At 39.7% G+C, this 11,355-nt stretch overlaps 1 protein-coding gene across 1 annotated transcript in view; it reads right to left on the reverse strand.

The window, feature by feature from the left end:
- TARBP1 (TAR (HIV-1) RNA binding protein 1) overlaps positions 1 to 11,355 on the reverse strand; it is an 83,137-nt gene that overhangs the window by 41,686 nt on the left and 30,096 nt on the right. Inside the window, exons 12-14 of the mRNA XM_029919375.1 lie at positions 9,178 to 9,319; positions 3,976 to 4,075; positions 2,719 to 2,891 (exon numbers count right to left, since the gene is read on the reverse strand). Coding sequence (XP_029775235.1) covers positions 2,719 to 2,891; positions 3,976 to 4,075; positions 9,178 to 9,319 — 415 coding nt within the window. The remainder of the gene's footprint in view (positions 1 to 2,718; positions 2,892 to 3,975; positions 4,076 to 9,177; positions 9,320 to 11,355) is intronic.

Genomic DNA, 11,355 nt, shown 5'->3' on the forward strand with positions numbered 1-11,355 from the left:
AACACACCAAAAGTTTTGAGATGTAGTTAAAGCAAAACTTAAAAAAAAATTATAGCATTAGAGGTCATTTTCAAAAAAATCTAAAATCAATAACCTAAACTTCCACCTTAACTTTGTTAAACAGGCAAAACAAATCAAACAAAGAAGCAAACAGAAGCACACAGAAGCAAACCAAAAACAGAAAAGAAATTGGAAAAAAAAAATCAATAGGGGCACCTGGGTGGCTCAGCTGGTTAAGCACCCAACTCTTGGATTTTGGCTCAGGTCATGATCTCAGTTTTTGAGTTGGAGCCCCATGTCAGGCTCTGTGCTGATAGCATGGAGCCTGCTTGGGATCCTGTCTTGTTCTCTCTCTCTGCCCCTCTTCCACTTGCTCCCACTTGATACTTAACTGAATGAGCCACCCATGGGCCCCAAATTAAAAAAATTTTAAACACAGGTACCTTGGTGCTCAGTCAGTTGAGTGTCCAATTCTCAATTTTGCCTCAGGTTATGAACCCAGGGTTGTGGAATTGAGCTCCGCATCAGACTCTACACTGACATCAAGGAACCCATCTGGGATTCTCTCTCCCTCTCTCTCTCTGCCCCTCCCCCACTTGTACTCACTCTCTCTCAAAAATAAAGAAATGAACTTTAAATAATCTTAAACACAAGTCAAAGTTGCCCCAAAGAGCATACTGCCAAGCCTCAATCTCGTCTGCTCACAGTAAGTCTACCTAGGTATTTCTGACTTTACCCTTATTTCTTCACTGCCCTTGGTACTAGTAATTAATTCCCAGACTGTTTGCTCATTTATAAAATGGACATAACTATTTTCTATTTTCCTCTTCCTTCATAAAAAGAAATATTTCAGGATTAAGATTTACAGTTAATTAAGCTTGATATGGTTTGCCAGTCACATGGAAGCCAATGGCTATCGAGATTAGACAGGTAGTTCCTTGACTCTTACTTGGCGACATGAAGAGAGAGGCATGAGGTGTGTGAGAACACTGACACTCTGCAGGAAAGAATATAAAGCATGTACACATTTTGGGAAACAAAACTGGAAAGAAGGCACTTCTCATGACCTTATAAAGCTGAGTGTGCACGTACCCTGGGAACCAGCACACATGCTGGAGAGCCTCACACATGGGCCCAGAAGACACGTAGACACGTGTTGGTGGCAGCACACACGTGACAGTAATTAACTACCCTCCAATGTCCAGCACCGGGAAAATGCATGAACAGCAGTGTCATCAGATGAAAGATGGGGGAAATAACGAGGTCCAACAAAGGACACGGATGAAGCTCAGAAACCCGAGAACTGGGGAAAGGTACAGAAGCCTTCCTACAGTGAAGTGACATTTCTGTGGCACTCAAAAGCAGGAAAACTGGACAGCACATTGTTGAGGGGTATCTATCTATAGATGAAGTAAAACCATGTCTTAAAGCGCATGGAAGTGATAAAGATAAAACTCAAAATGAGGCAAAGGAGCGAACTGGGGGTAAAAGGTAAACTCATTCTTAGGTTGGGTAGTTAAGTTCACAGGGGTTTGATTACTGGGTGTCATAATTTACATATAACCTCACACACTCATCTGTGTGTGTCAAATGTCACACTTTTCCAAATGGCGCCTGTGACCCAGTCCTGCACTTGAAAGCACTAAGTTTAGTAAAAACAGTCAAGACGCATCAAACAAACCCAAATGTATGCCCTTAGCAAGTTGAAAATCTTATAAAAAGCTACCATGAGGTGTGCACAGCATTTGGTTCTGCTTCCGGTATCAAAAATGTCAGAATTTGGAAACTGGCTTTAGAAGTTCACAAGCACACATTAAAATCTAACTCTCACTGTTATCCGTAGGCTTGGCCTCACACCAGTGCTCCTCCGGGTTTGCACATACCAAATTTCTAAAATGCTAGGTGAAACTGGCGAGAGCGGATTGGGAATCAAGGTTCATCCATGAATATTGTCTCTGGTGTCCACGGATTTTCAGACTCTTTTGCATATGCCTTTATTTAAGGAGAGAACTCGATGCTTCCACTATCACTATACGTTCTGTGTGAAGTATTTTCTACTTAAAAGGTACTTAGAGGGGCGCCTGGGTGGCTTAGTCAGTTAAGCATCTGACTTCGGCTCAGGTCATGATCTCACAGTTCATGGGTTCAAGCCCTGCCTCAGGCTCTGTGTCGACAGCTCAGAGCCTGGAGTCTGCTTCAGATTCTGTATCTCCCTTTCTCTCTGCCCCTCCCCTGCTCATGCTGTCTCTTTCTCTGTCTCTCAAAAATAAATATTAAAAAAAAAAGAGGTACTTAGAGACCAACGTATTTGAAAACAGCTCATTATAAAACAACTGCCATTCTTGTGTTTTAATTTCTGCAACACTTAGCATAGTGGTCATTAGAAAGGGATCTTGCTGAAACGCATATGAAATAGGGATCATTTTCATGGTCTGGAAATCAATGAGTGAGCAATAATGAGAAAAAAAAAAGACAAGCAAAGATGACATTGTAACATCAACAGTAACGGGCACGTGTAAAGGCTCTGTCATCAGCTCCGTGAAGGCAGGGGGCCCCTGCACCTTCATCGCCGGATCCCAGCACCACCAGGAAGTACTCAGTCAATATCTGCTAAATGCAGGAAGCAATCCTTATATTTCAAAGGGTCAGGAATTTCCTCTCATTCCAGATACCAATGATATACCAAGCAAGACACCAACAGAAACTATTTGTCCTCACCATCTTGGGTACTGGAACCTTTCAACATGCAAGTGTGCAGTAACTTCACCAGCAACTGCAGGCATCTGTCAGTTTTCAGCAAGGGCATGTAGGCATTTGTACCAAACTTCATAAGGGATTCCAGAAGAGGATCTAAGAATATCCTTAATACATTCTGTGTTCTCCGCTTTTCACTAGGTATTAAAAGACATGCCCAAATCAAGCATTTCAAAACCATGAAGAAATTCGTTTCCATCTATAACTTGTGGAACTGGTTAGATAATGGGTTCAGTTAGACAGAATTAGTCTCACGGATGACCCGGACACCTAGCACCTGTTAGGACTGGCCTTTCCCTCCAGCCTCCTCGCTGACCTCTCCGGTCTGGGCTTCCTCAGGCAGTGCGGCACTGCTCTCACAAAGAAAGCACAGGGAAGAATGGACCACACTCGACTTTAGGCACAAGTATGAAGGAAATACTATACCCAATTTTTTATAAATTAAAATGCTGAGACCCCGCTACAATAATTTGAAAATGAAACAAAACAAACATACGCTAGTCAAGGAAATGAGATGTTAACAAAAAGTAAAAAGAACTGAGGATCTGTTACAAAAACCATCAAAACCAACTTTAGTACTAAAGCTTTGTCTAGAAAAGAGATTTGATGTTAATTGAATTAACTGCATATCATGCAAATGCACTAGCAAATGGAAGCTGCTTTTTGGAACAATCATAATCTGGTGAGAACTGATTTGCACATATTTTCAATATAAATGAGATCGCTTTATCTTTATTATATTAACAAAAATTACACATTTTACAAAGGGGTCAAACCCAGTAAATTTCTTGACCCAACCTTATGCGAGAATCTTAAAACCTGTTCTTCTAATATTCTTATATAAAACCAGTAATTAATATATATAGTGTTTTTGGCCTTCTCAAACAGCTGAACTTATGAACCTCAAAAGACTAATAAAGGCCCTGTTCATATTAATGTATTGTTAATTTTATATTTCTTTAGCATATTGACAATACTCTAGTTTCTTCCTTTAATAACCCTGTGATCAACTCCATACCAATAATCATGGAAAAGTCTGAGCAGGTACCAAAGACCTGATTAGCCTTTTTAAATTTTTTTTAATAAGCAGGCCAGCCAGCTGGCTCAACCAGTAGAGCATGCCGCTCTTGATCTCAGGGTTGTGAGTTCAAGCCCCACATTAGGTGTGGAGACTTGGTAAAAAAAATTAAAAAAAAATTTTATAAGCTTGGAAACACTTACCTGTATTGAGACTTCATTCCTTCCACATCTACAGCCAACAAGACCATCATTGCAACAAGCTTGGCTTCAAACCAGTCAGGCATAAAGCAGTTTTCTCCTGCTTGAATAACAAGAGTCAAGGTTTGCAAAGCATTAACAAAATCCGTCAAAGATGAGGTTTCAAAATAAAACAGCCAAATAATTAAGCCTTATCAATATCAAATTATAAGAGCCGAGATGAAATGTAAGACAACAGCTTGCAATATAGCTCATCATTATATGCATTTAAATACAAACAAAACAGGGGCACCCGGGTGGCTCAGTCAGCTAAACGTCCCACTTCAGCTCAGGTCATGATCTCATGGTTCGTGAGTTTGAGCCCTGCATATGGTTCTGTGCTGACAGCTCAGAGCCTGCAGCCTGCTTCAGATTCTGTGTCTCCCCAACTCTCTCTGCCCCTCCCCTGCTCTCTCTTTCTCTCTCTCAAAAATAAACATTAAAAAAATGAAAACAAAACCAAAGCCTTCTGCAACAAACAGATAGGGAGCTGACCTAGGTGCTGAAGATGCAATGGCTCCTGTGCTAATGGAATTTACGTTGTGGCAGAGGAGAAAAACACTCATCAAAGAACATACAAAGAAATGTAAAATGACAAGTGTAGTGAGTGGTATAAAATGGCATGAGGGAAGTGCATGCTAGGAGGCTACGCCCTCATCTGTCTGGGGAGTAAAGACAAAGTCCCCTGAAGAACGAATGTGCTGAGCCCAAAGCAGGGAAAGAGTACAGTAGTTGAAGGGATGCACGGCCTTCCCAAGGAAGGAAGAGCCCATCAAGGGTCCTCTGGAGGACAGAGCGTGCCCTGCTCCAGGAGACAGAGGGGTGCCCATGCAGCGGGGACACACAAGTGGGAGGGGTGCCAAAGATGAGGGTGCAGAAACAGCCAGGGAAGAGACCCAAAGACTGAGCAGTCCATGCAAAGAATTCCTGTCTTAACCCTAAAGGCAAGGGAAGCCACCAGAGGTTAAAGTGAAGACATATAAAGAAAGGGAGAAAATATCTGTAGATTCAAATCAGTAGTTTGAACAGATTTCACCAGGCACAGCATGGGAGAGAGATTGTAGGGGGAGGAGACTCAAGGGGACACGTTAAGAGACAATTCTAGTATTTTAGTTGAGAGAAGAAAATTCCCTAAAATGTCACCAGGACGGAATAAGTATGGACACAAAGGCTCTGGAGCCTCAGACCTGCGTCTGAGTCCCAGTCTTGTGCTCATTAGCTGTGGGACCCAGGAATAACCGCTTATCCTCTCAGAAACTTAGGTCTCTGCTGAAATTAATGTAACACTGTGTGTCAACCACACTAAAATAAATACACAGATAAATAGTTTAGGTCAGCTTCCCATCTTTGAAAGCCAGTTAAATTAAAATAGGGCATGAAGAGACGATTTCTTCTTTATTCATGATATACTACAATAGTGAGATCACGCTTTTCACCTCAATTCCCAAGAAAATTTCTGGGAAGAGATCTAGTTTTCCAGCCCAGGAGTTTAAATACTTAATCCATTTTATTAAACACTCAAATATATTTTGGGGACAATTTATTTTGATACAAATTTATTGGAGTACAGAAGATAGACAACAGTAAAAACATACTTGTGTGTAGGAGAACTCAGTTAAAAAATGCAACAAAAAGATAAACTGTTATATATATTTTAAAAGCTTATAAAAGGCACTTAGTTGCCGTCAATAAAAAAAAAATCTGCTCATTATTTATTTTAAAAATTCCAGTGTTGGTGCTATCTAGAAAAACTTATAGTAAGTCACATTTATAAGTGTAAAGATGAGTTATTTGAACTTATTTTCTGAAACTTTTTTCCTCCCGTTAATGCTTTACATCCCATATTTATACTGAAAATTCATTTATAAATGCAGACTAAAATGAAATCAAATGCCAATACATTCTTCAGTTCCTTTTCAGTTCCCTCTATTTTCCAGAGCAATTATGTAACCAGACAGATACCCCTGACCTCACAGGAGATGGGAATAGGGTGAGCGTGGTATTTAAGAATGAAACCTTTTCAAATCACAGAGGCCCTTCGGCATCTTCTCCGCTAACAGAGCGTGTGGGCGGGAAGCCTTTGGATGTAAACACTACACGTTTTGGTATGAATGGCACATGCTGGGTCCTCCGAGTGGCTGACTTGACAGTTCGCACTTCCTCCAGAAAAACCCAGAGCAGATTCTAGAAGCACAGATCCTGTCTGAAATCTTAAGCAATTTGTCACCTTGGACACAAAAAGGGGAAGGTTGTAAATCAGAAGTTTAGTGGATTTTTAATAATTTCTGCTGTCGAGGGATGCCACAGTACGAGGCCAACAATCACTGGGCACCTTCCTCCTCCAGAGGCCGACTCCCCTGGCAGAGGTTTTTGCTACAGGTTGTTTCCTGAGTACTTTGCCACCCACCATACTAAGCAAATCCATGCTTCAGGGCAGTGGGTCTCAAACTTCAAAATGCCCAAAGATGTTGTTAATACAGAGGGTGAGCCCCTACCCAGAGTCTGATTCAATAGTTTTGGGACAGAGCTGGAGAGTCTGTATTTCTGAACAGTTTCCAGGTGATGTTGGCATTGCTGGTCTGGAAACCATTCTGCAAACAACTGGCAGAGAATTCCTATTTATGCCCCGTTTTTCTCACTGGAGCTAGAAAAGTGGAGCAACAGTGGTTTTAAGGAAACAGAAGGATGGCTGGCGATTATTGGTCACCTTAATGCAACTTAGCCCTGAATCACCAGTCAAATCTTGCCACCGTGAATTTTTAAAACGGAGTGCAATTCTAAAAAATGCAAACTAACCCAGTGTTTTGAGAGCACATCAGGCCTTGTCTGTGCTCGGAGGCCAAAGAGGAAGAAGTGGGAGAAAGGATTAGAAAGACATGTGAAGACACTTGAGAGCGTGACAGTTCTGTCCGCTACACCTTGCTGGGCCGCTGGTTTCATGTATGCAAATGTCAAAGCCCACCACCCTGTACAGCTTAACTGTGAGCAGTTGGACGCATGTCAGTTACAGCTCCAAGCCGTTCCAATAATTCGTTATACAACTGTGCTATAGTTGGGGGTTAGTCCGCAGCTCTACATTTCTTAGTTACATTTTAAGTAGGCGCATCATTTAACCTCAAAATCTTCACACGAAATATCCTTTCTGAGGGACCAACCACTTGATTTCAGTATAAATTTCTTCAAATGTATTTCACATTCTGGTTAGTCTGAATACATCCAAGTTCTGCTAAGCCTTTAGTGCTACTTCTAAACTGTTGAATTTTCTGTAATTTCTGAAAGTTCTTTAACATTTTTGTTTGTTTATAGGTGATGCTGGTTTTGTGTGGTTTTTGTTGCTGTTTGTCCTCGTCTTTAGGTACCATGTGTGTGTGTGTGTACACCTCATATCCACCCTTACCTCTTACTATTCCTTCTTGAGCTCCATGCTGTAAGTAGACAGATGATGGACACATAGATATGTAAATACACAGATGGACAGATGCCTGCCTACTTCCTGCTCCCTGGACACAAGTTCATCCAAGCCTTGTGGGATGCTCCTTCCCTCTTTTCACCTTGATTTCTATTCACTCGTCAGAAGGCACCCACCTGGCAAAGTCCCTCTACCTCTGCTGGTCCCCCTGTTCTGGACAGACAACCGCTTACTCAGAGCCCCCCTCCCAGTGCCTACAGCTTTCAAGGCACTGTGCAAGCATTACCTGCTCACTTACCAACTTCCTTACTAGACGATGCTCCCTCTGAGGGTAAGGTTTACAGCTTTTATCTAACTCCAACACCTGCCACTTAGAAAACACATGGTATATGGCTGTTGAATCAACAGTATAAAGTCTATCTGTACTAACTATATACCAAAAGCCAAAGACTTCAGATGTAAAAATCTGAAAATAGTGTTTTGGCCAATGAGTCTTTATATAAAGATGAATTTGAATATTATATGTACCTTAAGTTCAGAAACTCAAACTAATAAATATTGTTTGCTTTGGAATTTATTCATTTGGTCAGAGAATTGCCCAGCAACTGCCAACTACACTTTATAAAGGCACTTAGCCAAGGGCATTAAAAATCAAACGAAATATTAAAACAAATGCAAATGCCTCCATTGCACTTGAAATCAAGTTATAAGTTTTTTTAAAAAAACTTAAAATAGCATATTATATTAAATAGTATATTTTAAGTTCTAGAAATATAAAAGAAGAAATTCTAAAAATATTGTTTCATCCGATTTTGAATATTTAATCGGATCTGATGCTGTTATATGCTCTGAATTATAAAACAAGTTCTCTAGCCATTTCAGAGAGTTTAACTAAAATTTGCTTACTTTTATAGGTCTAACAAAAGAATCCTCCAAGTAACAGTACAGAAAATTTACCAGACATAGAATAAAACACAAAAGAGAAATGTTCTAAGAAGGAAAAAGAGATGAACTCATATATTTTGGAAGGATAATTATCTGATCCTTTAAACCCTATTCCATGATCAGATAAATCAGCACATGAACACAACTTGGTCTGAGACAACACTAGGGAATTTAAGACATGTTAAATTCAAGGATGCAATTTACCCGAATTATCCTAACGACTTTAATGAAGAAGAAGCATTAGAAATGTAAGAAGAATCCTAATTAAAGAATCTAATAGTTCTTCCCTCATGAAGTCTTACACATTTCCCCAAAGAAGGTGGAAAGTTGATATTGGCTAAGTATCTGGTACAAAGAAAAAAACAAAACCATCCTTTCAAACATAATTTTTTCCTAAAGCTACTTTTCATAATCAGTTCATATTACATGTGATGCTTTGAAAACAAACACATAAAAGCTACACAGATTTATCTACAACTATTTCCACTTAGAGAGGCTCCAAAAATACTATGCAGTAGGAGCTTAAATAATATTCAGTCATTACAGAATAAGTTTGTGTCCAATTCCTACTCTGGCAACTTACTAGTTTCTTAAAATATACAAAAATAGTCTAAAACCTCAAGTCCTAGAACAGATAAAGTACAAGTAGGAAACATATTGTTACATTCCATTATTCACATTCGGCTGAAAATAGGAGTTTGAGGTCAGTAAATCGGCACACTTTAAGGGCGTATTTTGATCTGAAAAACTAGTTAAAAGTTTATTGAAAACAATTTGGTGGTACCGTTCCACGGAAATGATTTCAGACTTACTTTCCAAAGCAGGTGACTTAATATACTCTTGAGCCAGGCTCCTCACGTACGCATTCAGAGCGGAGGTCTCGGGGGGCCCGCCGGAGCCACAAGCTAAGGCTCTCCTAAAGCGGTTTTCATTAACACGCAACCAATCACAGAGCTAGGGAAAAAAATAGTTATTACTTTATTTCAAAAACCTAACAAAGGGTTTCTAATTTGCCCAAGCCAATTTTCTTTCTTCCACAATACACTGAATGTACATAACTGAACACAACAAAGTAATAAAACGTTTAGTCATGATGGAGATTCACAGACGGTGCAGGCACAAAAAAACCTGTGTGTGTATATTATGTAGGTATCTGTGCATACACACGTGTGGGTGTTTCAACCTCCCTCAGAGAATGTGTAAACTTCATTAACAGGCAAGAGTTTTTAAAGAATGACGGCATCTGGGTGGCTCAGCGGGTTAAGTGTCCACCTCTTGATCTTGGCTCGGGTCATGATCTCATGGCTTGTAGGATCGAGCCTCGCACAGACAGCACAGAGCCTGCTTGGGATTCATATTCTCTCTCTCCCTCTCTCTCTCTCCCTCTCTCTCTCTCTCTCTCTCTCTCTGCCTCATGGGCACACAGGCATGCCTGCATTCTCTCTCTCAAAATAAATAAACTTTAAAAAATAAATTTTAAGTATCTAATATATAGTACACATTTTGATGAGGTCTTCTAAAGAACATCTCTGTAAAGCTGACAAGAGACAGAAAGCTAGCCAAAATGACAAAACAAAAGAACTCTCCCCTAAAGAAACTCCAGGAAGAAGTCACAGCCACAGAACTGCTCAAAAGAGATCTAAGCAACATAAATGAACAAGAATTTAGAACTGTCATAAAATTAATCACTGGGCTTGAAAAAAAGCATCAGAGAAGCTACTGATACAATGACTAGGGAATTTCAAAAAAGCTGTGACAAGTTAAAAAAGGCTATAATGAGGTGAATAATAAAATGGAGGGGGCCATCTCACAGATGAAGAGGCAGAAAGAAGAATAGGTGAACTAGAAGACACAGTTATAGCAAAAGAGGAAGATGAAAAAAAAAAAAAGAGAGAGAGAAATTGATCCAGGAGGAAAGGAGAATTCAAGACCTGAGTGATACAAACAAACAGAACAACATCCGAATTATAGGAATTCCTGAAGAGGAAGAAAGAGAGAGGTCCTGAAGGGTTAATAGACCAAATAACAACTGAGAATTTCCCGAATCTGGGGAAAGAAATAGACATTCAAATTCAAGAGGCACAAAGAACCCCCTTAAGACATAATTTGAATCGACTTTTGGCACGACATATCATAGTGAAACTGGCAAAATATAAAGAGAGAATTCTGAAAGCAGCTAGGGATAAAAGGGCTTTAACATACAAAGGGAAACCTATCAGAGTGGTTACAGATCTATCTAATGAAACTTGGCAGGCCAGGAAGGAATGGCAGGAAATCTTCAATGTGATGAACAGAAAAAATATGCAGCCAAGAATCCTTTATCCACCGATGCTGTCATTCAACATAGGAGAGAGAAACAAAAATTGATAAAATTCATCACCACCAAACCAGCCCTACAAAAAATACTAAGAGGGACTCTATGAGAGAAATGTAGCAAGGAATACAATGTACCAGAGATACCACTACAAACATGAATTCTACAGAGAACACAAAGAATCTACACCTACATTTTTCAATAATAACACTGAATGTAAATGGACTGAATGCTCCAACAAAAAAGACACAGGGTAGCAGAATGGATAAAAAAACAAAGCCCATCTATTTGCTGTCTATAAGAGACTCATTTTAGACCTGAAGACACCTTCAGATTGGAAGTAAAGGGATGTAGAAATATCTATCATGCGACTGGAAGCCAAAAGAAAGCCGGAGTAGCCATACTTATATCAGACAAACTGGACTTTAAAGTAAAGGCAGTAATAAAAGATAAAGAAGGACATTATATAATAATTACAAGGTCTCTCCATCAGGAAGAGCTAACAATTATAAACATCTATATGCCAAATTCAGGAGCACCCAAATAAATAATTAATCACACAAAGAAACAATCTTACTGATAAGAATGTGCTAATTGCAGGGGACTTTAATACTCCACTGACAGCAATGGATAGATCAACCAGACAGAAAATCACTAAGGAAACAATGGACCTGAA

Source organism: Suricata suricatta, chromosome 2, assembly GCF_006229205.1.
Source record: "Suricata suricatta isolate VVHF042 chromosome 2, meerkat_22Aug2017_6uvM2_HiC, whole genome shotgun sequence".
Taxonomy (NCBI): domain Eukaryota; kingdom Metazoa; phylum Chordata; class Mammalia; order Carnivora; family Herpestidae; genus Suricata; species Suricata suricatta.